Here is a 26,958-nt window from a genome sequence, read left to right as displayed (position 1 = left end):
CAGGATGGTTTTGGGATTCTTCCAAATTTGTAGCTGAAAAATAGTTTTGTAGACTTCTCATAATATGGACGGAGAACTGTTCGCACAGGTTTTTCATGAAGCAGCTTACGAAGTCAGTATATTTGTTTAAAGTGTGCTTTGTAATATTGACTTCTCCAAATATTTCAGTGAATTCGCTTGCTTCGACACACTTTAGCACTTTCTAACTTAAATATTATTAGTGGCCGATCTACCTATTTTGGTAGTTATTTTGCGACATGCAGAAAATTGCAACAAAGTTTATTTTTTCGATAAGCTTTCCGCGTCACTCTACGGTGGTAATAGTGCTCCTGTCATCGCTAGATATGGTCACTAAATTTTATGTTTTTATTAGGTTGGAGATTACGAAGCATTGGATTATCGTCTAATCGATATCAAAGAATGTGTAAAATGATGTTAGTAAGATTCCAGTTTGCCTACGATTTAGAGAGGAAACAAAAAAAATACCATATGAGCGATAATATTGTTGACTTCATCGGTAAGTGCTTTTTAAAAGCTCATTCTTGAACTTTATTAAAACTCGGAATACTTTAAGCTATAAGAAAAAGCAGAAAATAGCAAAGAATTAATTTTTGTGTTTGATATTAGGTCTAAGTAGACTTCGGGAAGTGATACGAAGAACAATGAAGTGTTGAAAATTTAATTGATGAACTTGAGAGTCAGCTATTTTCGCATCCGTAATTCACCAATAAGCGAAAATATTTTTCAGAATGAAAACAAAGGATAAATGAAACTGAAGAAAGCATATGGCACAAATAAATAATTGCTGCCGATTTAGACGTTGATTATCCAATTCGGTTCATCTTCCATATTGCGTTGCTTATTCGAAACATCTTTGAGACACTGAAAAGATCACCAGCTAACTTAACATACAACGTTTAGTTATTCCCGCAGCACTATAATTTTTAGAGTACTCATTTGATGTTCCAAGAAAACAATTTTATGTTTCATGGTCTGAAAATCCAAGAATTTCTCGTCATAAAAATAATTGGCATTGACGGAATACCTCGAACTGTACATTAATTCATAGATATTATTTAGGCATTCCTTGATCCCTAATTTTCTGGAATTCATCATTCTTTTCGCCCGTGTCGATAATTATGGTCGCGATAATAAGGATTGTTTTTAGAAATTCTCAGTTATTGCGCATAAAAGTGTATGTCGATGTGGCTGGATAAATTGTCGCGAAATTCTTAGTTTATTGAATGATTCACTCAAGAGGGGGATATTTTGCAGAGATCATGATGAGTTGAAGGAGAAGTCATGGAAAAGTTTGATGGCTTTGAATATACAAAAAAAGATCTGATTGGTCATGGTGCATTCGCTATCGTTTATAAAGGACGATATGCAGATGTTAGTTGCTATTTTTCTCGATGTTCACTTCTTTGTTATTTTTTTGATATGTGGCTAAAGTCTTCACTCATTTAATATCTTTGGTTTTAAATCATGCAAATTTATAATTGTTGCTTTTCAGCGCAAGGATGTTCCGGTGGCTATTAAGAGCATTGCAAAGAAGAGTTTAACTAAATCGAAAAATTTGCTCACCAAGGAAATAAAAATACTTAAAGTAAGAATACCGAAACTTTTGACCAATATTTGCAGTTAAAAAAAACCATGCTTGCGAAGTAAATGTATGTAATTTCAGGAGTTATCTAATTTGCAACATGAAAATTTGGTAGCATTATTGAAATGTGTCGAGACGCCGACCAATGTTTTCTTGGTGATGGAATATTGTAATGCTGGAGATTTGGGTGATTATTTGCAGAATAAAGTAACACTTCCTGAAATAACCATCCAGCATTTTCTTGTTCACATTTCTCGGGCCATTGAAGCTATTAATAAAAAAGGGATCGTGCACAGGTCATTTTCTCTCATTTTTTTTTGTACGAAATAATATATATATATACGTATAAAGTACACACCACTAGAAAATGTCAAGTTCGAGGCTTATTCTTTATTCGAATATTGTAATATCTCAGATATGCAAATTCATTTTCTAATCCGAAATTGAAGTTCTTTAGTCATCGTAAAGTGAAATCATTTTCCAGTCATTTATGAAAATTATTAGTTACTGATTGCATTGATCAAAATAACTTTGAATGGAGAGCAGTTGCATTTTGTAAATTTTAACTATTCAATACTTATGAAAGTAGTTCATAGGTAGAATTTCTTGTGATTCCAGCTGATTAGGTTTTTGTTTATTTGTAAAGAAAAGGATTGGAGAGACTAATGTCAATCATATGTTCAGGGATCTAAAGCCACAAAATCTGTTGCTATGCAATCCAGGACAACGACCAAATCCTCCGGCTACGGATTTAATTGTGAAACTTGCTGATTTTGGTTTTGCACGTTTTCTAGGTGATGGTCATATGGCTGCCACTTTATGCGGTTCACCGATGTATATGGCTCCTGAAGTAAATTTGTTTATGTGAATTTTGCAGGATTGAGCTGAAATCCTTCATTAAATTATTTGTGACCCAGGAATATGTTTAGAAATTGAAATTTTTTCTATTTTTTGTGAAATTTAAGATCTCGTCCATGTATTTTGTTTGGTGATTACTAACTTCTAATTTCAGGTGATAATGTCGTTGCAGTATTGCGCCAAAGCTGATTTGTGGTCGGTAGGAACAATTATTTTTCAATGCTTGACGGGGAAAGCACCGTTTCAAGCACAAACACCCCAGGCTTTGAAACAATTTTATGAGCGGAATAAGGAGCTTCGGCCGAACATTCCAACATATTGCAGTCCTTTACTGAAAGACTTATTGCTTGCGCTACTGAAAAGAAATTCGAAAGATCGCATTGATTTCGGTAATAGTTTACTTTATTTGCTAATAAAATAACTGGTATCTCTGCAAATAAAGCTAAAAAAATTACTATTTGCCCCTTTGGGAAAATTGATGGAGCATTTTCGTTAGAAAATGAAGAAAACATCCGGCAGTTTTCCTCGTATTAAATATTTAAATGAATGGTTTCAGTTAGTGTTGTGTTCGTGTAACATGTAAAATGGATGTTTCCGCCATTTGAAATCATAAGGACACCAATTGCTAGTGTAAAGTGTAATTTTAATCAAGAAATACTGAATCAACTACAGAAATCGGACTTCTGGTTTTTAAAATCGCTAAATATATTTAATCTTAAGATGTTTTTCTCTCTTAGTTTGGATTTTTGTAAAAATGATATTTTCAAAAAAATTGCGTTTACGAGGAAATATTTAATTATTAAGTATTCATGGATTTCTTGATTTAAGTTTTTATTTCGATAATCTTCAACAAAGTAATGTCGGACATTAATATACTGTACTTTCAAAGTTTAATGTCAGCGCCAGAACATTCCGTCCTTTCAAATCGTGAATGTACCCGCTTTCTTTAGTCCACTTTTCACTCAGTGCTTTACAATATTGATATGGAATACTGCAAGTCTGTGAAGAAAACATCAGAATTTTTTGTAAAATGGATTTGGACAGATTTTTTTGATCCCATGAATTTGTTTTATAAGAGTTTAAACTATATCATATTGACTTCAGAGGCTTTCTTTTCGCATCCATTTATCATAACAAGTCCTACGTCCGTAAAGCACCACGATATGCCTGTCTTGCCACAACTGATGTCTTCTCCATCTCATCGACTACCAGTACCTGCTATAACGTCAACTGTTGTCAGCCGTAATATTGCAAGTCCAAAATTATGTTCACCTCATCCTATTGGTTCACGGTACGTTACTTTCCCATTAACATTAATATTAAGATTTTGATTAGGTAATTATGTTATTGCTTTACCTGAGAATATGTCTATACCTGCGCTTTTCAGACATAACACCTTTCCGACATCAGTCCAGACAGGTTTTGTGTCTGACTCTGACGACTTTACATTCCTGCCATCATTTCACGGCACCCAAATTCCCCTCGCAAACAGTCGATCAAAAACGCATTCGCCTCTTGTTTCTCGGCGACCATTCTCTACAACCAATTCAAATATTGATTCACATTCGGGAAATCCTGTCAAACAAATTAAGGTATTCTATGTGTACTATCTTTAAAAATATTTTTTATTCTTATACTTCGATACGTAAGATTACCGTACTCAATATGACGTAATACGTCTACATCACAAAAAACGTCGAATATCTGGCTTGTCCTGGAAACATGCTCGAATTGCCTTGTATTCTTCGCGTTTTCTTATTTTAGATTTTTAATGCTGCATCTAATGCTCGTGCAGTACCGGTTCCAAGCCAGAGGCTAGCTTATGCAAAAATGGAAGAAAGACGAAATGGCTCTTCTGCACATCATAATCATGTTGCAAGCACTCAACGGTGTAATGCACGAAGTGTGATTGATAGTGCTGCTACCACTACTGAATCGAAAGTTCCATCCGTTGAATATATCACCTTACCTACAAGTAAGTTTTTACGCTTTTTATTTCACTTCTTTTTGTTGGAATTTTTATACTGTCATAGAAATCTGTTTTGCGTTACACTTTTCTGCATTAACTTCAACTAGTTAAATCCATCGACATATTAATTTTTGGGTTTTTCGTATTTCTTCTGTTGGGACAGTAATCTTTCTTTTTTAATTTTTAACATCAGATTGCTTTGTATTTCTTTTCTCAGTCAGTTCGCTACGCGAAATTAATTTGACTCTATTTTGAGTTTTCTTCAATATATATGAACTTCGTTTGCTTTTTTGAAATATTCATCATGTTGCAGTAAAGTTCAAGTCTTCCACTGTAAAACATCTGCTTTGCTATATTTGCATAGACTTCTATTGCTTTAATAACTGAAATTTCAGCACAGTTTATTGTGAAAGATTCACGAACTTCACAGTACGATATAGCGTTACAAAATCGATCACGACGATATACTATTGATGCAGTTGCAACAACGTCTGCTAGTAGTTCGTCACCAGAATTAATCCCTTCTGTTACTGCTAATAATGCTAGTGGAGGTTGTAGTCGAAAAATTTTGGAAGCAGTTCCGGAAGTAGACGGTGTAAATGTTTTTAGCGCTCTTACTGGGAATGAAACGGCAGCAAGTAAGGAAAAGACAGAAGTTGGAAATATTCAATCTCTGATGGAAGAAGATGTGGGAAAACTGAGTTCACCACACCTCTCACCTATACCTCCAGTGGATAATCTAAAATATCTTTCTGTATCACCACCGCGATCTTGTGCATCGCTTACTGTTCGTGCTACTGCGCGAGCTGCTAATGAAATTTCAACGAGGTTTGTAGTTTATGAAGTCAGTAAAATGTTAACGGACTGAAGGTTAAATTTTATTTGAATTTGAAAGTATTAGACATTTAATTTTGAAATGTGACGTTGTTATTTGAAAAATTTTTTCAAACAAGTGTTGCTCTTTTCACTTTAGATACTTGAAAAATCATCACTCGCTGTCGGTCAGTCGTCTTAGCAACTTTGTTTTTGACTGCACTTATATTTGGCGACAAAAGTTTATGAGGTACAAAGTCAGGGCATGTATTTTAATTATGAAAAAATAAGAATTATTTCTTTATAGCAGCAGTCTGAGTGAAGAGGAAGAGGACGTTGAATTAAGTCAGCCGATCCATCTTCCATTTGCATCCAGCAAGTTTTTCAAACTATTTAAACCGCATGCATTACATTTTCTAAACTACCTTTCAACCAATAAGAATTATTAGATCATTTATAAGAATGTGGTCTGCTTATAGAATCATTCAGTTTTCTGGCTGCTCAAATTAGTAATTCGCATGGAGCTTTTCTAATAGTTGTAATTTATGTATTCATAAGTATTGATTGATATTTACTTTCTCGTTTTTGTGTTACAGATTTATGTTCTCAGTCACAGCTCATGGAAAGCGAATCTGCAGATGAGGGAATTTGTACAGGTATTCAGGCCGCCCAAGATGCATCAAATACGAATGCGTCAGTACCAAAGAACCGAAATACTCTTCCGTCATTAAGTGATATTCCACCATCGTTGGAGCAGGAAACTCTTATGGGAGTTCGTTTTTTTTTTGTTATTGAATTGTAAACTTGTAAAGTCTCTAGTTTTTGCCATGTTTTTTTCTCAAGTATTTTCCAATTTCCAGGCAGAACATATTCAAGTGCTTGCAAAGTTACGATTTGTGCTCGAATTAGTTGAGACACTTATTAATGTTGCTGAGGATAGGGGAAATCTTGTATCCCTTTCAATGCCACCACGGAAAGTAAATCCCTTTTTAATATTGCAGAATTTTTTAGATTTTATTCCATTTCACTGGTATTTTTACTATATGTTTTTTTTTTTTTTTTTTTTTTTTTTTTTTTTTTTTTTACTGATATATTGTTTAAAATTTTTGATTTGACTGGGTTTAGATTATTGTGTTTCATAAAATTTTTTTGTAGAAAAAAGAGCGGTCGGATGCGTATCGCCGAGCGGAGCAATTAGTTGTGTATGTTCGAGCGCTTCATATGCTTTCTTCAGCTCTTCTTCTCGCTCAGAAACAAGTCGCGTCAGAAACTCTGCACCCATCACCAGCTGTGCAGCATGTACTAAACCAGCTTAATGATAAGTACCATCAATGTTTGGTAACCATTTTTTTCGAGCGTTTCTTCGTTTGCTTTTTAAAGACGTGAAGCCTGTGACTTAGATATTGGGGTTGTTCATTTCAAGTTTGAAACTTTTGCCTTCGCTTCGACTGTATTATTTTATTGTCAGAAAAGATGACTTTTCAGTGAAGTCCTGAGCACTTTTTTTACTTTTGAGATAAGAAGTCGAAGTTGAATTTTGTGAATAGCACTGCGATGATGTGGTAATATTTCAGATACGATCGCAGGAATTAGCATCTCTTGGGTTGCCAGGTCCAGATCCTGCCATGGCAATAATATCAGCTGAACGAATTATGTATAAACATGCCATTCAGCTCTGTCAAAGTGCTGCTTTGGATGAACTTTTTGGTAATCCACATCTTTGCTCGCAACGGTACGTAATGCCTTTTTTTCTATTCCTCAGTGCTACTTAGCACTTTTATTGTTTCCACTATTTTTGGTCGTCGAATAGTGGAAAGCATATGGCACTGGAAGACAGCGACTTATTGGTTGATTTAGTGGATATGTGATTTATAAATTTATATTTAGGAATTAAATGATAAAGGAGGAATGGTAGCAGCGAAGAACAATGATATTTTGGAGCTCTTGGGACATGTGCATGTAGACACATCTTTTCTTATCCAAGTAACTCAGTGTTGAAGTTGTAGTTTTTCAGGTATCAAACAGCCTACATGATGCTGCATACGCTATCAGAGCAAGTGTCGAGTGAAGCAGATAAACTAATTCTTTCGAAATATAAGAATGCAGTTGAGAAGCGCCTTAGAATATTGGAAAAGCAGGGACTGGTGCAAGCCATCAGTACAACATAGTTTCATTTGTTACTTTATCTTGTCAGATTCTGTTGGCGTTTTCGCGTTATGACTGAATTTGTCAGTTTCCAGTTTAAAAATTGATTATTTCTGCTTTGATAGAAGCAGGGCAGAACTTCGTAATATTTATCTTTAACTGTTCTTTCATGTTGCAACAGTTTTGTACATGTGTTTTTTAGTGCTATTTCTTTTGTAGAAACAAATTTTGTGATGTGATATTTTTACACATTGGTAATTACTACAAGTTATCTGTAACATCCATACCTGTTACATAATTGGTGATGTTGTATGATGTTGGCGAGGCTTGTTTTCTGTGCCTTTGCCGGTGTATTTAACTCTATTAATAGCTTTTTCTCTTCATATTGGATGGATACATGAACACATTAAAAGTTTGCAATAAACGGAAGGCAAAAACGTCACATTGAGATGTTTGCATTTTTTGTCCAGATCCAGAATTCTCTGTTTGTTTTTATCATGCTCAAATATGGTTAATCGTTACTTGCAATATCCAGTCATTTCTTGATTGGTCGTTACCTCCACAGAAAGCTGTGGTGCAGTTAACAATTAACCGTCTAGGCATTTTTCCTTTATATTTTCCCACTTCACTATCCGATTTTTATTTTAAAACTAAGCAAAAGGCATGAATTCTCGATAGTTTTGTTTCCACTTTTGCTAAAAAACTTAACTAAATCGTAACATTTGCCTAAGACTGAATGCTACGCACTAAAATATCAACATTAATTTTTCGTGAAAGAGTGTAATCACTCTGATGGGCACGTACAATACGGCAATCTATATAGATCAGGCCAAATTTTTGGTGAGAATACCTTCACTTCTGAATCCTCGTTTAAACTTGTCTCGGAAGAAGTCTAATCATATATCTTGAAGGAGAAAGGTCCCAGGAAGTGCAATGACAAGAGTATTCGTGATTGAAATTTCGAAATAGTGTAGTTGAGTATGTTTAGTATTCTTCCGAATCAGCATTGTTCAGCTTGGAAAAGTATTATAGTGAGGCTATTTCAGAAATCTTCAAATGTTCGCTTCTGCTGCTGCATTTACACACATCAATTGTAATTTAAAACGCACTGGGCAAATGATTGACTGTATCACAAAGGAAACTAGAAGTTTAATTTGGCAATGGAACAGTTGAAGTTGGATCAAACATTGACTAGAATTCAGTAAAATTAACAAATTATATGAATTTGTCAAAACCTGATTCCTGCATCGTTGCTGCATTTACACATCAACTGATAATGTTGTTAAGTGACTATTATAAATTACGAGTTATCAAGCCTATCTTTTTTATCTTCAATGATTAAATACTAGGAAGCAGTTCACATGCTTCCATTCTAATCATACATTAAAGGAGTAGGCTGTAATTAGCACAGCTTCCTTTTTTGGTAAACATAGCTATTTCTTTATCTAAAACTTAACAAGAAAGTAGTACGGTTTTTGTATGGCTCCAGTCTGTCACTTGTACTGACTATATCTAAGGAGTATACCGGTCCAGCAAAATAACTCACCAAAGGCTAGCGCAAGCAACTCGTGCCACATATATTCCTCAATGACAACATCGAGAAACCGAAATATAATGTGTCGAAATAAAATTATATTAAATTCAAAGAATTAACGCTTGTGTTAATTGAATATTCCTTAGACAAATATGCAGTATTCAAATTGTATCTCATGTAAGCAATCATTTATCCAACACGCACTTTTCAATTATAGCTGAGCTTACTTGCATTGTCTAAAATTTTGCACTTGTTAACAGAGTACATGCATTGCTTAATATATTGAAAACTGCTCTTTTGTTTTAAAACAAATTCAAATAATATTCATTTATTTTCTTAAATTCCAACTATATTATTCACAAAAAATACTTTACAATATTTTAAACTCAAAAGATTCCAGTTATATCATTAGTTATTCTCTTACAAAAACATTACTGAAAAAATAAATTTATAAATATTACAGAACAGTTTTCCTCATCCTCATAACTATATATAAAAAACTAACCCTTTTGCTATATAATGGAAAAGACTGAACTGCAAATGATTATCAAATTAATTTATAGTATATATGCAAATCGGAAGAACAAATCGTTCAATCAAAGCACAAGTTTTAACAGATCGTAGTATGAAGGCTACTCTACTGCTTACAACAACTTGACCAGGAATCAAGTCGTCTGTAAGTGATCTTGCGCCCCGATATTGTACCAGGGTAATCCGGTATTGGTAACCATTTAATCCTTCGATTAAATAACAAGGCCTTATAGTGTGGGACATCAGCTGTAACAGTAGACGTATTACGACCACAATTACATAACAGTACCTCCCGACACCGGGGAGCAAATTTATCTTGCCTTGTCTAGGTGGGATTCTGACTTACAAGCGTTCAGTCATAATCCCTCAGACGCATCAGCGGCCAAGCACATGAACCAAACGTCTGAACCTGAAGTTCCAACTGCGCAACAACATATTACAGTACTAACCTGTCTCATGACGGTTTAAACCCAGTTCACATTCCTTACTGGTGGTATACAATCCAATGCCTCGCAATGATAGGAAGAGCCGACATCGAAGGATCAAAAAGCAACGTCGCTATGAACGCTTGGCTGCCACAAGCCAGTGATCCTTGTGTGTGTGTTTTTCTGACACCTCTTGCTAGAAACTTCTAAGAAATTCAAAAGGATCGATAGGCCACGCTTTCGTGGTCTGTATTCGTACTAAAAATCAAGATCAAACGAACCTTTACCTTTTACTCTACTTTACCTTTTACTTTTACTCTACGAAAGGTTTCCTTTCTCTCTGAACTAGCCTTAGGACACCTGCGTTGACAGATGTACCACCCAGTCGAACTCCCCGTCTGACACTGTCTTCGGTGCGAGTCGTTAAATTACAAAGTGACTTAACTTAAATCAAAAATTTCGAAACATGAGAAATAAGAAACATAGTAGCCTATGAAATAAAAAAAAGTCATCAGCTAACAGTCAACTGATTACCCGTATCATCTTCATTAATTTGTGCACGTAAGCTTGCATTTCCATCTCTCATTTCTCATCTAACCGAAACTCAACAGTGTTTTCTGTTTGCCAAGCCTGTTCCCGTGATTGTGGTTTCGCTTCATAGTAAATAGGGACAGTGAGAATCTCGTTAATCCATTCATGCGCAGTTTAGCAATTAGAATAACAATGGTGCAAATAGCAGTGGTATGTGACAATAATAATTTAATCAAATTCTATGTGTACTGACATTTTAGTGTATATGCTATGTTTCCTTTGTTTGCATTATTTACTGTTACTTGCAGTTCAGATTGATTTAGATTTAAAAATTTTGCTATGTCTTCATAACTATCTGTATTGATTTTTTAATGTCTAATCATCAATATTTTCGGTGTTACATTTCGCTAAAAATGCGTGCAAATGAGATCAACGTAGCTAAGTAATAGCAACAGAAAAAAAAAACGTGCAATTAGTGGAGTTAACAAAAGGACACGCATGGGGTTAAAAAAATCACGGAAAACATAGATAATTAATAGAAAGACATGCAAAAGGGAAAAATAAAATAATGTAATATTTAAATAAGAAAAAGAATGGGTTGGCAAAAAAGCGTGCAGAACCGAAATGACTGACCAAAAACGACGTTTACTTTGAACAGAAATAATAATAAAAAAACGCGGGCTATGAGAAGAAATTTTAGCATTAGTCAGGAGACACACTTTGAAATTAATGAAAAAAAAAAGGAATAAAAAAGTTAAAATAATATTTTGGGCAAACATTCAAGAATTATGGTTTAATCAATGAGAGGCATAAAGTGAGTGAAGTTTACAAAATAAAAAAAATGGTATGAAAATAAAAATTTTTTTCAAAAATAATGTAAAAGTAAAATTAGTAATAAAGAGAAAGAAAAGGTAAGTGTATTGCTAAATATGGAACATAGTATATTGTACAAAAAAAAAAGATCCTAAAAGCTAAATAAGAAAACGAACCATAAAAAGAAAAGCAGATAATTAATGGAACGCAGCCACTGATAGGCTATTGCATTTAGGTTTAAATAATAAAGAAGCGAGGAAGAAAAAGACAATGAATGTTTCGGATCGATTGTTGTACGATCTTCAATAATAATTTTAAATAAATGACAATATGTTCATTAAATAATGATTGGCCTATAGCCACAATTAAAAAACAGTAAAAATTAGGTATGTAAAAGGGAAAAACATCGATTGAGGAACATTGAAACGTGCAAAACATCAAAATCCCAGCCAAAAGCTCTCTCATTCAGTAATAGCCCTGTGAGTGATTTCACAGTAAGTAGAAGATGTCGTGAAAGGTTTGTCTGGTTGATACTCGAATAATTGTAATACCGCAGTAAGATTAATAAATCTTTATTTTTATTTAACGTATTATCAGTAACCTGAACAGTAGAAATAGACCTTATAAAATCGGAGGAAATTTAGCTTGGTGATGAGGGATTATAGTCGACAATAATGACAATAACAATAATAATACTTTTGTTTATTAGAATTGAATTTATATGAGTGAGGAATGGTCGTGTCTAAGATAAAAATCACATGTGTGAAGAATTGAAAGAAGAGATTAAAATGAAAGCTAATTTCAATTTTACATAAAATTACATGCATGAAGAATTGGAGGTGTTTACAAAAAGGAGATTAAAATTACATGTGTGAATACCGTAAGACTGTTTACAATTTAAAAAAGGAGAGATGATTTATGATATTATGAAATTGGTTAGAAATTTTCGCGAAATTATAATTTGCGACAGAAGAAAGGAATTTTCCAGAAGTGTTTGATAGCATTTTTGGTGTTTTGTAGTCTTTCTGCTTGTTTTTATTATTCTAATCATTGCTTTCTTTGTTTTTTATTTTTTGGTTTATGTTCTTTTCCTTTTTATTTAGCTTATGATTTTTAAAGTATTTGTTGTGATTTTAATTTATATAAAACACTACTCCCCAGCTGTATAATAATTTTAGTTAGGATGTGGAAGCTTTATGCGGGAATTATAAAATATTAAATACATTTGCTATATCTGATTGCGGCTCATTCTACAATTATAATTTTTGTTTGGGTGTAGTTTAATTAAAAAAATTCGTTTTTTTGCATTAAAATATGTTTTCCAAAATTTTGGTTGATTTTTTAAATGCTTTAGTTTTTCTTCCTGCTAGTTTTGCTTTGAGTTATATATGAAAATTTTTGGTAGTATACTGGGTATTATGTTGATATCTCAGATTGTTACCGTTTTTTTCAAACTTTTTTTATTATACAGCTGGGGATGCATTGAGTAATGTTTGATATGTGATATTTAAGGTTAACCTAGGATGTTCTATTCGTATTATACATTCTAGTGGTGCTTCTATGTTTTTTTTTTCCTTTTTTTTTCATATTTTTAAAGGTTTAATTTATAGTAGTTATTGTCTTTCAAAAATATGAGTAAGTAGTGTTCTCATATACCTATACTACTTTTATGTTTTAATTTGAGAGCATATATATACTCTCATAGAAAATGGTTTGTGCGAAGGAGAAATGCAAAGTTAGCGTTTCTATTATATTAGAAGTTTCTCTTTGTCTTTCGTCGGTCAGTTAAACAGAAAGGAAGGAAAAGTTGTTTTAAAAAAATGAATCTATTAAAGAGGCTCAGTTTCGAGTGGACGTCAACATTTCACTTGGCGAAGATAATACCGGTAATAGAGGTGTTCGAACTGAGATCAAAAATTTAAATAGCTTACGCATGGTGTATACGGCTGTCAACAGTGAACTAGGTCGGCAGTACGAAATTCTTAGAGCTGGAGGCACAGTATTGAATGAAACACGTACTGTTGACCGCTATGGGTGGGTTATTTGCGTTTTCTGATATTGCCGGAAACAATAGTTTTTTATCACGTTTAAAGGTATGAAAAGATTTCTAAAAATTTCTCGTTCCAAACAGAAGACATTTTCCAGCAATACAATAGCAATGAGAGAAAAAGAAATTGAAATGGATTACCGTTTTATGCCGGAACCGAACCTTCCTCCTGTACAGATTAAACAAGAATGGATAGAAAATTGTCGTCTAATGCTTTCCAAACCGCGATATTTGAAGAACATCGAAGAATATGGCATGGGACCAGAAGTCGCACTACGAATTATTCATATATATCTTCCATATGAAGTAGAAGCAGAAGTTGTCTCCCAACTTCGTAAGGAAATAATTAGCTAAGATTGGCAGGAAGAAGGGCATAAGATTCTGGTTTTTGGTATGTTTGCATGAAGCTGGGTATACCCATATGCTTTTGGGTATTGAAGTCTATAAGGCATATATGCGTTTGATGAAACTACCGTGTTTATGTGTTTTGTATATATAGCGGCGTTGTTCATATTGTTTGGTAACCAGTTTGAACTTTTAATATATTTTTTTTAATATATTAAAAATATTTCCAGTCTTAGAGCAAAACTATTAAAAGTAACTTTCGTTTAGATTTCGATTTATTATATGACTTTTCCATTTAGAATCAAAAAAACCTCGCAACATTTGTTGAAATGGTTTTAAATGTATGTGATGATGCTGCAATGGCTTCAGTATTAGTTGAGTGGACCTTTCTCTTGCAAACAATTTGTCGCAATTGCACAAAAAAATTCCCTGCATCACGGTAAGCTTGCTGTTTTCAAATAAATTTTAAATAAGATGCTATATTGTACGGTTGTTTCATCCGTTCCATTTATCTATATTTCTCTTTTGGAAATATTTTATAAATTCTCCTTCACCACCCAGTTTTTCAGAACAGTTTTCATTAATTATTTCGTGGAAACAGTACATCTTTTTCACACTAAACGATTAACCAAGCTGACAACTTTCGATCTCTTGCGAAGATATATAGAAGCAGAGTTAGACAAATCGCCAACCGAAGTATTGATTGGTTTCTCCTAGAACTTACACAATTCTTCATAATAAGGCAAACACGCCGGAAATCTATTTAAATTTTTATACGTACGAAAGAAGGCAAAAAATATTTTTGTGTCATAAAATCTATAGTTGTTCACTGTTATTGTTTTCAGATTATAAATAAAGAGAATTTATGGCGAATACATGATAAAGATGAAATCATTCAAATTGCGGAGAAAGTTATTCGTGAAAATGACAAACTTGTAAGAAAAATACAAAAAAGTGGAGCAAAAAGACATGCCACTAAATTGCGTGCAGCTGTGCTTAATGAATGTAATCGACGAATTGAAGTTGATGAAATAAGTGAAATAATTAGACGAAAGCTTTTGTCAGGAAGCTAAACGTGTACTGAAATGTTTCGTGAAAGGACTTATTTGTTTTGTTTATTGATAATTTTTGCTCATTTCCTGCTTCTTGTGTCGCAGGACTGAATCACTTTTTTTATGAATCAATCTCAGGACAAAATGAAGTTGTATGTTCATTTTTTGACTGGAAATTAAAAAAGTTTTATCTGTTATTTCTGAGTGCTTCAATGATCGACGATAACTCAGTTGAGAAGTCTGAATGCATGAGTGGTGATGCACAAATAGCTCATGGAGTATACTTATGGAGCTAGCGGGACGCCGTTGCAGTAATGTTAGGTATGGATGAAAAACGAGACAACACGGAGATGGGCATGGAGCGATGTCTCATCGCAGCATGCTTGTATTATTGCAAGAAATTGCTTCGTGTTCTGCACCTTACTAAATCCATCCATTTACGAGCACAGCACTCATCTCGTCGTGTGACATGATATTAGTCCTGCTAGGACAACACGAGAGCTAGCTATACTGCAGTGGCAATACCAAAACTAGCGCATTCGATGCATGATCATGTAGCACAGCCTGCCGTAAGCATCATCCCTTCTCGAACTTATCCTGCAAATGCCTGCAATCTATTCCGTATAAAAGAAGAGAGAGAGAGAGAGAATGAATGGATGAAAGGATATGTCATTCAGGTTTTCCTCTCTTAAAACATCTTCTTTGAGGCCAGTTTTGACAAAAACTCAAAAAGGGCCTCGCTTAAGTTCAGCAACTTGCCAGCTACTAATTACATTGACAACTTCTTCATTCTCCTGTAAATTTTCAGAATCATTAACTTCTGAATGCTCCTACCATGCCTTCTATGTGATCTGCAGATGGACCGAGAACAAACGGGTCACATCGCAGAGTTAGGCTTCCAGACAAATTTCCAACTTCGTGAACATCTGGTAGAGTGTCACGCTAAATTCGTGGCTCGCGCCCTACTCGCTCCCAATGTCACCAAGAAAACCCATTTCTGGCTTCTCACCAATATTGCTTATCATAGTGAGGTTCATTTTTTTAAATGTTTTTATTTTATTTGCGCTAATGACTGGTCAAAATGCAACATTGCTAAAATGTAGATATAAAATGTAGTGATATCGCCACCAGTCTTTGGAATGTAACTGTGCTTATTAGACATCGCGAAGAGCAGAATGAATTTTTGGAAAAAACCTGACACCTGCTACAATCCAAAAAGCTTATTCTGTTACTACTTGTAGAATTAAAACTACAAAGTGCTGCTGAAGCACGCATTTTCGAGTGTTCATAAAATACTGCAAAGAATGAATATTTGCAGAATGTGGGAGACGATTTTCTGTGCGATGCTTTCGCAGAGACGGCATTGGAATCCACAAAACAATCGTCAGTAAGTGTCATAAATATTTTCCTGTAACCTTATATAAACAGTCTACAACAGGTCATGTTCGATTCTTTACAGATACCCCAAGATGATCGTGATAATGATGAATCTTACCTGAATTCACAAAAACAGAAACCTTTAGAAAGCGATGATCCTGAAGAAGCCGATTATCAGCCAATAGCAAAACGATCTAATGTTGTGAGGATTTAAAAAGTTTTTCGACACTATTACTCATATATACGGAACTGCTTCTTATTTAGAGAAGTAAGCCCCTTTATACGGTTGCAGAAAATATACCACACTCTGAAGTCGCCGCTCTCCTTTTTTAGATATCTTTTTGCGTAAGCGAATACTTCGTGATCACTCAGCAGACTACTTATTACTTATTATGATTCAGATGTTCGAAACTGAATCCTGCAAAATAATGACAGCTGTTGGTAACTACTTAAATAATGATCAACAAGTACAGAATTCAATATCTCTTCCAAGTAGTTCGAAAGCGGTTCGAAAATCAAATTGCCAAGTTTGCCACGTGGATGTTTGCACAACAGCACGCCAACGACACGTTTATCAATTTCACCTGCGAATTTCTGATCTTTTCCAGTGTTCATGTTGTGACTATACAAATAATAACTCAGTTTGGGAGATGCGTAAACACTGTACATCTATTCATCAAGGCAATGCATATCCTATCAGTAATGAAGAAGTTCATAAGCATGAAATACAGGTTATTCATTCCCAATTCCAGCTTTCATTTCCAGTCAATCTGATATAATGAGTTGGTGTTGTTTTTATAATAAAGATCACCAGCCATTTCTACGTTACGTAATACAATACAGAGGGACAACGCTCAATGTTTAAGATTAACTAATCTTTTCTACTAATTAGATCATTAGTGATTGTTTCGAATCATAACTTTTGGTTTTAACTGGTTCCACAGCTGAAACAGATGTAGTAAATGATTGTTCCAGAATTGGAATCAGCAATGTTTCCCGGATTGGAAGCTGAAGAAATCACCTTTGTCAAGACAAAAAACAATAACACTGGAGGTTTCTTAACTTCTGATCAAAATATATTTCAGGGAATTTCTGATCAAAGGTTATTCTGAGACCTTTTAAAGCCTTTTATTATACTTGTCTCATCTCTTACGTCCGAATGAAGTGATCACTTCTTTAGCAAAATCAAATCACTCCGGACGATAGAGAACTAAAAATGGTTAGCCATGGACGTGTTGCAAATACATCTTGCGATGAAGTAGACAGCTGTAAGATGAATAGTGATAATCAGACACAATCAATCATAGGAGCTGTTGTAGACGATCGGACGTGTCATCTGTGCTGGTAATGGTTTTGGACTTGATCTTTTCTTAATTTGTGAATTGAATTTAAATATTTGCGAAATCGATGAAGTTTAATTTTAATTAAAATTAATTAAAGATGTGAGCATGTAACAAACAGGGATCATTTATAGGGAAGAATCTCGTTATCCAGGACGTCACATAGCTCAAAAACATTTGAAGAAATCACTATACCAATGTCCAGTTTGTCAAGATTTTGGAAGTTACGAAAGTTGTACTGTTGCTAAACATATCAGCAAAATTCATCCGGAACAGTGTGATGCTATTCCCATCTCCAATTTGGATAGATATGCTCAGGAAATTCGTGACTTACAGGTAGTCATTTCATTTCATGTACTTTTTACCCAGATATTTTAGATCGTCAAAAACATTTCATCAGATTTTTAATCCCCTTAATTGGAAATTTATTGTTTATCCTATTTCGTAACACTGTTTAGTACATCAGTATTGATAAAGGAAAAATATTGTAGAAGAAATGTTTTCCAAACCGACCAATGAAGCTTGTTCGACTTCATGTCGGTCGTAGTCGTCCTCGAGAGCGTCACATTTGCCAAATTTGTAAAATACAGGTAAAATCCAGTCTAAGGATTCAAAAAGGTGTGTAACTACCAATTTCTGTGATATGTGAAGGATGCACAGAACCACTCAATTATTCATTATGCTGAATATCTGTTCAATTTCAAATTTAAATTTCATCTCTTCAGGTGGCGCAATCAGATCGTCAACGGCATGTATACCATCGTCATTTAAAGCAACAACGTATTTTCGAATGCCCTCTTTGCTCTTTTGCTTCAAACTACGATATACATCGTGTGAAATGGCATATTAAATGGATGCATAAAGATGATTCAAACAGAGAACCTTATTCTCATGAAAATGATTATAAGTAGGCAAATTTCTTGATAGAAGTAAACATTTGAAATACATATCTCTTCTTTCCATTATTTTATGACTTTTGAAATCACTCAAATTTCGTCCACAGATCATACTGCGACCATTCAGTTTTTTGGAAGGTTAAAGTTAGTTTTACAATCACTTTGCAATCATAAATTTAGATTTTCAGAGAAGAAATAGATCGATTAAACGAGCGATGTTTTCCGGGTTGGCAACATAGGCGGAGGCAGTTTTGGTGGTTGGACATCGAAGAAACCAAGCAAAATGTTCAGATTTTCTATAAAGTTTTCAAAATTTCAACTATTTTTCTTTCTCCTACGGTAATGCATAACTGTCACTGAAAATAAGACCCAGACATTATTTGATTTCGACTTTCCGTTTTATATAATCTGATTTGCAGGTAAAGAAAAATGTGATAGCAGATGTTGAGGAAGAGAAGAAATCAACGGAGGTAGTCATTAGTAAACCACCTGTACTTCAGGAAGAGCCTTGTAAAAAACCGAATGAGTGGACTTGCATGGTTAGCTGTGGTTTTATGGAAATGCAAAATTTTTATTAAACAAATATATATGTATTTTTGTCTTCATTTTTCGTTTTTTTTTTCTTTTTCTGATTTGAAGCTACCTGTTATTGAGAATGTCATAATTTACGTTTCGATCAATTTGTTGTAAACCATATTAAAAAAGCGTGGAGTGAAAGTATTACCGAATCAAAATGACCGAATGTTTTAATATTAATCATTTCTTTTTTTAATATGACTAATTTATACAAAAAAAAAAAAAAAAAAAACAGTTTGAGCTAAACTGAATTAAACTGAGTTAATTAAACTTCTGAAATTTAAGATCTGAACTACTCTATATGTTTTTTTTTTTCTTAGGAACAAACACTGTACAATGTAAAAACTTAAAAAATTGCAAAATATTATAATATTAGCATTTTTTTTTACCGATAAAGTCGCATGCGACCACATGTAAAATATAACTAGCAAAATTATAATCGATAAATGTCACTATTATTTCAAGTGAAAGTTAGATATATGGAAAAAAAAACTTCATCTAAGAAATATTTTATATTTCATTATGATTGCAATTGAAAGAATTGGTCTATTAAATTAACTTGTATTAATATGCTAAAATGAAGCTCGCGATGCATACTACTGGTAAATACACCAATTTGCGCATATAGTAATTTAACATTAATATTATTTTATTCATTAATAAATAACATTAATGAATAATTACAAAATAAGATTGCTAAATTGATTGGTTGGATACCGATAAAGTTCCGTTAACTCTATCGGTTTCCATTTTAGCGGCTTCACATCCTTGAACTCTCTCTTCAAAGTTCTTTGCAACTTTCCCTCACGGTAATTGTTTGCTATCGCTCTTGTAGTCATATTTAGCCTTAGATGAAGTTTACCACCCTCTTTGGGCTGCAATCTCAAACAACCTAAATCCGAGGAATAACCTACCGTAACTTTTCACCCTTGTCACCCTTACAGGTTTAGCACCTTCTGTGGACTGTAGCCCCACTTAAGGGGACTTTGAGTGTAAAAATATGTTACGGATAGTTACACCTATACGCTAGATTTCCTTATATCTTCACTGTTATCGACGGTTAGGCCATAACTTGAATAAAGTACAGAAACCGCAAATATCACCGTCTATTTGTATTATTTATTACCATATACATCCATATATGCACATGCTACTAATAGCAAAATAAAATAGCAATACTAATAAATCAATCGTTGCTGTGTTGTTTTTGAAGCACGATAATGATCCTTACGCAGGTTCACCTACGAAAGCTTGTTACGATTTTGCCTGCTTCCACCAAAGAGTCTCTACCCTTCAAAGGTATCGAAACAACAGTCTCCACTTTTCTCGAAACAGCTCAGTACCAAGCATGTAATCAACGTAAGTTGATGACTTACACTAAAAATTCCTGTTCAAGGAAAATAATTGGATGGTTTTCAAGGGGTTACCAATACCTTTCGGTAATGGTTACAGCACGCTGATTCCTCCAGTGTAGCGCGCGTGCAGCCCTGGACATCTAAGGGCATACAGACCTGTTATCTGTTATTGCTCAACTTCATGCGGCTAAACACCGCTTGTCCCTCTAAGAAGTTGTCTGGACGATAAAATTATCCAGTAACTATTTAGTAGCTAGAGTCTCCTCGTTATCGGAATAAACCAGACAAATCACTCCACCAACCTAGAACGACCATGCACCCACCAACCACGAATCATGAAAGAGCTCTCATTCTGACAATCCTCACCGGGCCAGGTGAATCTTCTCGTATTAAGTAGGGTCCATCAGCTTTGCAACCATGCTTCCCCAACAACCGAAAAACTTTCGTTTCCCGTCAAGGCGTATTTACCGCCGACGGAAAGTTGGTATCGTTTACGGTCAGAACTAGAGCGGTATCTGATCGCCTTCGAGTCTCTGACTTTCGTCCTTGAATGAAGACATTCTTGGCAAATGCTTTCGCAGTCGTACGTCTCGCTACGGTCCAAGAATTTCAGCTCTCACGCAGCGATACGAATTTCCGTCTGTTCCTCTTAACCATTATCTCAGATCAGAAAACCAACAAAATAGAACCGAGATCCTATTTCATGCATGAATAGGCATTAGCCCGCATTGAGCACTCTTTTTTCAAGGTAAATTTGCCAACTACCGTACTGAATCAAGATAACGTATAGAAAACTGGTAATATTACCCTAGGAGCCTAGTTCTCATCCAATGGATGGATCAGGTCCTGAGACGCAGACCCAACTACGAGCTTTTCAACCGCAGCAGTGACGATATACACTCTGAGAGCTGGAATTACCGCGGCTACTGGTACCAAATTTGCCCTCTCATAGATCTTCGTTAACAGGTTTAAATTGTAAGCATTCCGATAAACGGCTTCAAAGAGAAAGGTCTCGTTATTTTTCATCACTACCTCCTCATTCTGAGAGTGATACGTTATCTCAAGTGTCTGCCTTACTTGGATGTGGTAGCCGTTTCTCAGGCTCTCTCTTCGGAATCGAACCCTTATTCTCCGCAACCCGTTACAACCACGGTAGGCACATAAACTATCGCTGAAAATACTTGATAGATACGCCGCCAGTATAAGACCATGCGATCAGCCATAACTATTCACAGTCATCAATTAACGGATTAATTAATAACCTGATTGGTGTTTTAATCTAATAGATGCGCACGTCTAAAATTCGGAGCCTTGGCGCATGTATTAGCTTTAGAATTTCCACAGTTATCCACGTTGGATAATCAACAATTATAATTAGTATAATGAGCATGATATAAAGTAATAAGTAAACTCTTTATTAAAGTTTTTCCATTATCTCAGATATATCAGTGTGTTATTCATTCATTCATTCATCTATATCTACCGAAATCCCATTCACATGCTATTTCCTTTGCTTATTAGCAAAATTTAAAAATGATTTTTAAATTTTCATTTACAATGCAATAAAAATACGACAAATTTCCAACGTATAACAGAGCATTTCATATATACCATCATATTACGATTGCATTATCATCGTGAAAGGCAACAAATATTCTAATAGACTGGCTATATACGTTAACACATAATGTAACACAAAAACTGTCAGTAACAACACATACATGACACACAAGTGCATACCTATATAACACAAGAAATCTTAATTGCTTTAACTGATATTGATGTGAACTTGTTTTTATCGCTCCAGTAAATTATGATTTATGGAGCATGAATGAGTAATTCGAAAACTATCACAAAAGAACCACAAACTTATCATATCGTAGAAAAATTATGCACACTATTATTCTGTATGACAAAATCATGGGACAAATGGCATCACAACAAGAATTTTCAAATATCAATACCCTACACATTAAACATCGACCAAATAGCACATGTGATAATTCACACCGGGTTTAATAATTAAAAGTAAATTAGTCTTAATCCATGTAAACCTCTTAACTTAATAGAAATCTAAAAGTGATTGACTATGCAAATAAAATCTCAGCAGAGAGAAACTGGATAACAAATTATAATGCACAGAACATTCATCAGTTAACATAACGTATGCACTCGACTAAAATTACTTGATTAAAAGTTTTAGGTTCATATGTTGCTACATTTAACTGCATATTTAAAACTGTAATCAGTCGGATCCAAGATGGAGTAGATATGTCGCACAAACAATAGATAATCAAGCTAAATAGAAGTGCAGGCAACAACAATTCTTACACAACTTTATGTTCATCAGCAGGTAGATGGTCATACTCGTAGTCACAGTGGACGAAAGCTCTCTCTACTTCCGCCAAACTTTCGATACTTGTCTGTAGTGCTTCACTAATGTCATGTGACTCTCGAAGTGTCATGTCTGGATTCATCACAATGTGAACTTCCACTAGAAAACGTGTGCCGAAATGGTATACGTAAACAGTATCGATATAATCTATTCGCTTGTCGTGCTCGACACACACCTGTAAATTTATAACCTTCACTTACTCCTAGAAGCAATGGCTTAACAGATTGACTGACGGTAGATTAGCTTCCTTCACCCATCATGTCATTAATTTATTCACAGTTGTATTCGGTGAAGGAACCAGTGTATAGCACACGGGATATCTTTAACAACAGTTATCCAAACATAATACTTACTAAGCATAGCGATGGAATTAAGGAGAAACAAACAACCTTCACTATACGATTAATGAACTCTGGTTTGGCCGACTTGCCAGAAAGCATCGCTAAGTGCTCTTTTCCAGTGAAAAACCATGTAATGGCAATATATATGGATACAACAATAGCACCAATCGGATCAAAATACATCCAGTAATTAGATGCGACCCAAGCACATAGCTGCAAAAAATTGTTTATTATAACTGAATTCAGGAAGTTTCCGTAAGCAAACAGAAAGCAATGAAAATAGCAACCATATAACTCACAAATCTTCAAAAAAATAAGTACAGGATAGTATGGAATTTGGACAAACTAACTGCTGAAAACTCACTATAGCGACTGTATTGGATATACAATCATTCCAATGATCTTGCGCCAGCACTGCTACTGAAGAGTTATAATCAAATCTAAAAAGAGTCAGATAAGCCATTTGTTTCCGCAATACCTTAACACTAACGGAAAAGTTAATAGGATTATCCAGTTACTGACTGTAATGTATACCACAAAAGAAGCAGAACTGGCATAACTGTATACTAAGCAAGGCCGTAAGTGGATTTAATATCAATTATCATAACTCCTATTCCACTAAGTCTATGTGAAACTTCAACTAACTTTTTACACAAAAGCATGAGAGCAAATTTGATGAATATAATAGCAACCATAATGAACAACGAAACAACATCCACTCTTGGATCAACCGTATCATTGACAACTGATTCCAATGATTGCACGACCATTTGTACTGACGCCACTCCCATTATAACACTTACAATTATCTACAAATGTCTTCTATTAGTTTTATTACTATTAGAAGTTTCAAACTGTGGAGAGAAATAAGTAGGAAATCAATCAGTGTAATTGATCTTTAACAGTCTTTAATGAGAATTAATCTTTAATAAGAGCAGTAAAATTGGGGCACAGCGTTGATAAACTGCGAAATTTTTTTTCTTAAAAAATGATGCAGTAACAAAAAGAAATAATGAGATTGAAAAACTAACCAAAGCAATAGGTTCCAAACGTGTCCTTCCCCTGGGATACATATATGGATCTCGTTTCCTAATAGCACGAGCCGTTAACCAAATCACTAAACCCGAAGTAATATCGACAGCTGAATCAACTAACGAAGAAATTATTGATAATGAACCGGAGAGATATGCTGCTGCAGTCTGCAATAGCTGCCAGTAGATCCAATTAAAAGGTGATAGAAAAAATGGATACATAGGAAATCACCATAAAAACTACCAAAAATGTTAATAAATGAGTCAAATAACAACCTTAGCTACGGCTAAAGAAACATTAACAATAAGAGTAGTCATGGCCAACCATCGCGCCGCCTTGTCCGCCGATTTATTCCTTGAGGGTTTTATTCTAAAAAAGCCAAGAAAAAAATGGGATGTAAACAGAAAAAATGAAAAAAAATTTCAAAACAATTTTTAATATACCTTTTCTTTTTTACTCTCACTGCAGGTGTCTTATGTTTACCCTTTGTTGAAGCGCTTTTCAAAAATGCTTTTTCTGAATTGGAATTTCCCTCAAGCAACATCATTTTGGATTCCATGTAATTTTCAATACTCTGTTCCGAACTATGTCCTTTTTGTCTCTGTCGCCGGTGCTCCTGAAGAAAACAACGATAAAATGTAAGGAAGGAAACAATTCTATTGCCTTCGAGGATGTGACATGTTGAATGCTTTGTGCACAAAGTTGGATTATTAATAACAAGAATTCAGAACTGGCTAATTACTAGTAAATGAGGAAATTAGTTGCAATGACGTATTATGTAGTGATTTACTAGCCGTAAATATTCCAAATAAGAATGGTAAAAAAAATTAATGAATGTTAAAAAATAAACTTCGATGGCAGTGCTATCTTTCTTGAAATTCTCCACAAGATCCGACTGTTTTCGATAAAATTTGCTCACTCGTTTTGGATTCCTATTCAATAAAAGCGATGGATGGGAAAACATGATCCCGATGGAAGACGCACTGTAACTATTGTGGGGAAGAGTCGTCTTTCTATCAAGTAACTGCTCCGTTGTTATATGACCTGTACTAGGACAAAATCTGAAATAAGCATGACCAAAAAAATAAAGAAAAAAACCAAGTACGTAAATTTTTTACACGGTACTTTTAAATTTAAACTTGTCATATTTGCTACTTAACTTTAAACTTCGAATATTTATCACATTTAGCACCGAAAATAAATTCAAATTTCCCTGCTAACATTACCAGATACATTTTGCATTCTTTGTAGTTCATTTCGAAGTTAATTTTCAAAAAAAAAAAAAAAAAATGATGCAGAACCACGCAAGTGGTCCCTTAATAAAATATCACATGGGTTCCCATGTTCACACATCGCAATATTTGCAGTTCTTCATAGTCTTGTCATAGTTAGCGACAGCCAGAAAAAAATATAGCATTTTCTGTACTTCAAATTGATAAGGTATAGGTTAAGATCTAATTTCAGATCAAAACCCTAAAACGAATTGTGTCCGGAAGTTTCTTCCCTATCTAATTTTCGAAATTTCCATATGAAATGGTAATGCATGTGACTAAATAACACATACACAATTTTGTAAAATGTTTGCATGTTGTTAATCTATCCATTCTCTACACTTTCCTTATTGCTCTTATATTCCCTGACAGTTCATTGAAACTTGCTATCAACAGTAATGCAATCTTCTTACAGAATGAATTTGAAAGAGAACTTCGCAAAGCAAAACGATAGCTTTGCAGATTTACTCATTTTTTTAAAAAAGTCTACCTTTTCAGTCACGTAGAGAAGAGAGGATGAATATGTATGTCGAAAGTCTTACCTTGAGAGATGTAAACACTATTATTTTATTCTGATCTTATACCTTACATAAGATTTTTCAGAGAAAGATAAGTGGCACTACTACATGTAGTAATCTCTAATGGCTAACCTTATAACAGAAACAAATTGTAAAAATAGTAACTAACGCAATTTCGTCATCTTCACTCGTCTCGGCCTCTTCGTTATCATTGAAATGAGGAAGTTTAAAGTTCATCGGTCTATTCACATCTCTCAAACCATCTAAAGTCGTAGTACCGTTCACTTTAGGCACCCGTAACTCTTTACTTGACCCACCACCTGCCATTCCTCTGAAATATTTTCCTTTTATTTACAAGCAGATATTACATTTTACTCATATAATTCGTGTTACGCTATTTCCTATCTCGCAAATACTGAAGATTATTTTATTATTATTAAGACATTCCATCATAATTTCATTCCCTACACTATTTTTGCAATTCGAGTATTAACCTAATAGCTAAGAAAAAGACAACCGGAATAAGCGAGGAGCTGTGTGCAAGTTCGTGGGAATGTAGTTATTCAAGCGTGCGATATTTCTGGAGGTGCTAGAAGATACGAATTATTAGGGATGGTTATGGTAATCTAGATGTTGCCATGGATTGTTCGTTTCATTCCTACTCTAATTACATGAACATAACATAAAAGAATGGGGGATTAGCAACTGACTAATGGGTTAACTGCCCTCAATGTGCAACTATTTTCGCTTCTGCAGTTAGTTCTTCCAGCATGTAATATCGCCAAAGTATTTGTTCATTTATTCACGAGTGCACTTCCCGTTCTTTTTAAATGCATTTTAGTCATGATCGGATATCCATTCAGTCCTGTAATGTTATTTATCATTCTTTAGAGCCTTCGTGCAGAACAGGTCATAAACAGTTGTACTGCTCATGTTGGTGATGTATTCTTTACTTCCGTCAAGTTAGTTCTCGAGGGTCGATTAACAGCATGGATTATCTCCACTCCAGGCGACAAATCTGCTTTAAATTCGGGTCGGCCAGGTTTCAGCTTCTTTGGATGAAGATCCAAGTTTTAGGTCATCTCCACTTGTTTCCCATGACTTCACATAATTCTTGTAAAATACATCTAGCTTTTCCACCAAAACCATCTTGAAAAATGAAAAAGAAATAGAGGTGGTGAGTAATATTAA

At 34.5% G+C, this 26,958-nt stretch overlaps 4 protein-coding genes and 1 non-coding gene across 8 annotated transcripts, besides 2 other annotated features; 3 read left to right on the top strand and 2 right to left on the bottom strand.

The window, feature by feature from the left end:
• Window positions 1–420: 420 nt before the first annotated feature.
• Window positions 421–753, top strand: Bm14253 (Uncharacterized protein; the record flags this gene model as incomplete). Its single annotated transcript, XM_043076900.1, has 2 exons — window positions 421–517; window positions 749–753. The coding sequence occupies 2 exons, from the start codon at window positions 421–423 to the stop codon at window positions 751–753; spliced, it is 102 nt and encodes a 33-aa protein (XP_042932834.1).
• Window positions 754–1,302: 549 nt separating this feature from the next.
• Bma-unc-51 (Uncharacterized protein) lies at window positions 1,303–7,411 on the top strand (the record flags this gene model as incomplete). Of its 2 annotated transcripts, XM_043076898.1 has the most annotated exons (15): window positions 1,303–1,392; window positions 1,514–1,606; window positions 1,685–1,899; window positions 2,288–2,453; window positions 2,616–2,850; window positions 3,566–3,752; window positions 3,849–4,053; window positions 4,226–4,436; window positions 4,826–5,258; window positions 5,551–5,618; window positions 5,840–6,015; window positions 6,104–6,220; window positions 6,399–6,581; window positions 6,818–6,975; window positions 7,258–7,411. In XM_043076898.1, the coding sequence occupies 15 exons, from the start codon at window positions 1,303–1,305 to the stop codon at window positions 7,409–7,411; spliced, it is 2,691 nt and encodes an 896-aa protein (XP_042932832.1). The 2 variants fall into 2 exon arrangements, with proteins under 2 accessions (XP_042932832.1, XP_042932833.1); XM_043076899.1 differs by lacking the exons at window positions 1,303–1,392; window positions 1,514–1,606; window positions 1,685–1,899; ... (5 more) ...; window positions 4,826–5,258; window positions 5,551–5,618 and having other exon boundaries at window positions 5,863–6,015.
• A 2,063-nt stretch (window positions 7,412–9,474) lies between these two features.
• Window positions 9,475–9,699: a sequence feature (Protein overlapping with rRNA (BM_BM13153, VIO91276.1) was converted to a misc_feature.).
• Window positions 9,700–9,902: 203 nt separating this feature from the next.
• Window positions 9,903–9,911: a sequence feature (Protein overlapping with rRNA (BM_BM13153, VIO91276.1) was converted to a misc_feature.).
• A 3,039-nt stretch (window positions 9,912–12,950) lies between these two features.
• Bm1454 (Uncharacterized protein) lies at window positions 12,951–18,857 on the top strand (the record flags this gene model as incomplete). Of its 2 annotated transcripts, XM_043076896.1 has the most annotated exons (19): window positions 12,951–12,957; window positions 13,058–13,256; window positions 13,368–13,575; window positions 13,914–14,053; window positions 14,184–14,310; window positions 14,460–14,649; window positions 14,805–14,944; window positions 15,155–15,235; window positions 15,524–15,697; window positions 15,985–16,053; window positions 16,126–16,245; window positions 16,445–16,774; window positions 17,019–17,096; window positions 17,224–17,387; window positions 17,518–17,719; window positions 17,875–17,973; window positions 18,109–18,290; window positions 18,468–18,564; window positions 18,699–18,857. In XM_043076896.1, 19 exons carry the CDS (start codon window positions 12,951–12,953, stop codon window positions 18,855–18,857), a joined length of 2,766 nt encoding a protein of 921 aa, XP_042932830.1. The 2 variants fall into 2 exon arrangements, with proteins under 2 accessions (XP_042932830.1, XP_042932831.1); XM_043076897.1 differs by lacking the exons at window positions 12,951–12,957; window positions 13,058–13,256; window positions 13,368–13,575; ... (3 more) ...; window positions 14,805–14,944; window positions 15,155–15,235 and having other exon boundaries at window positions 15,491–15,697.
• A 1,216-nt stretch (window positions 18,858–20,073) lies between these two features.
• Bm15515 lies at window positions 20,074–21,686 on the bottom strand. Its single transcript, XR_006227909.1, has one exon. It is a non-coding gene; the product is annotated as a Eukaryotic small subunit ribosomal RNA (ribosomal RNA).
• Window positions 21,687–22,537: 851 nt separating this feature from the next.
• Window positions 22,538–26,094, bottom strand: Bm5186 (the record flags this gene model as incomplete). 2 transcript variants are annotated; one of them, XM_001900753.1, is made up of 9 exons in its annotated part: window positions 22,538–22,780; window positions 22,995–23,159; window positions 23,311–23,386; window positions 23,592–23,755; window positions 23,978–24,145; window positions 24,254–24,347; window positions 24,422–24,594; window positions 24,829–25,039; window positions 25,937–26,094. In XM_001900753.1, the coding sequence occupies 9 exons, from the start codon at window positions 26,092–26,094 to the stop codon at window positions 22,538–22,540; spliced, it is 1,452 nt and encodes a 483-aa protein (XP_001900788.1). The 2 variants fall into 2 exon arrangements, with proteins under 2 accessions (XP_001900788.1, XP_042932829.1); XM_043076895.1 differs by lacking the exon at window positions 25,937–26,094 and having other exon boundaries at window positions 24,829–24,942.
• Window positions 26,095–26,958: the final 864 nt, after the last annotated feature.

The sequence above is a fragment of the Brugia malayi genome, assembly GCF_000002995.4.
Source record: "Brugia malayi strain FR3 genome assembly, contig: Bm_v4_Chr1_scaffold_001, whole genome shotgun sequence".
Classification (NCBI taxonomy): Eukaryota; Metazoa; Nematoda; class Chromadorea; order Rhabditida; family Onchocercidae; genus Brugia; species Brugia malayi.
Note: the sequence above shows the minus strand (reverse complement) of the source record. Positions and strands in the feature narration are given on the sequence as shown.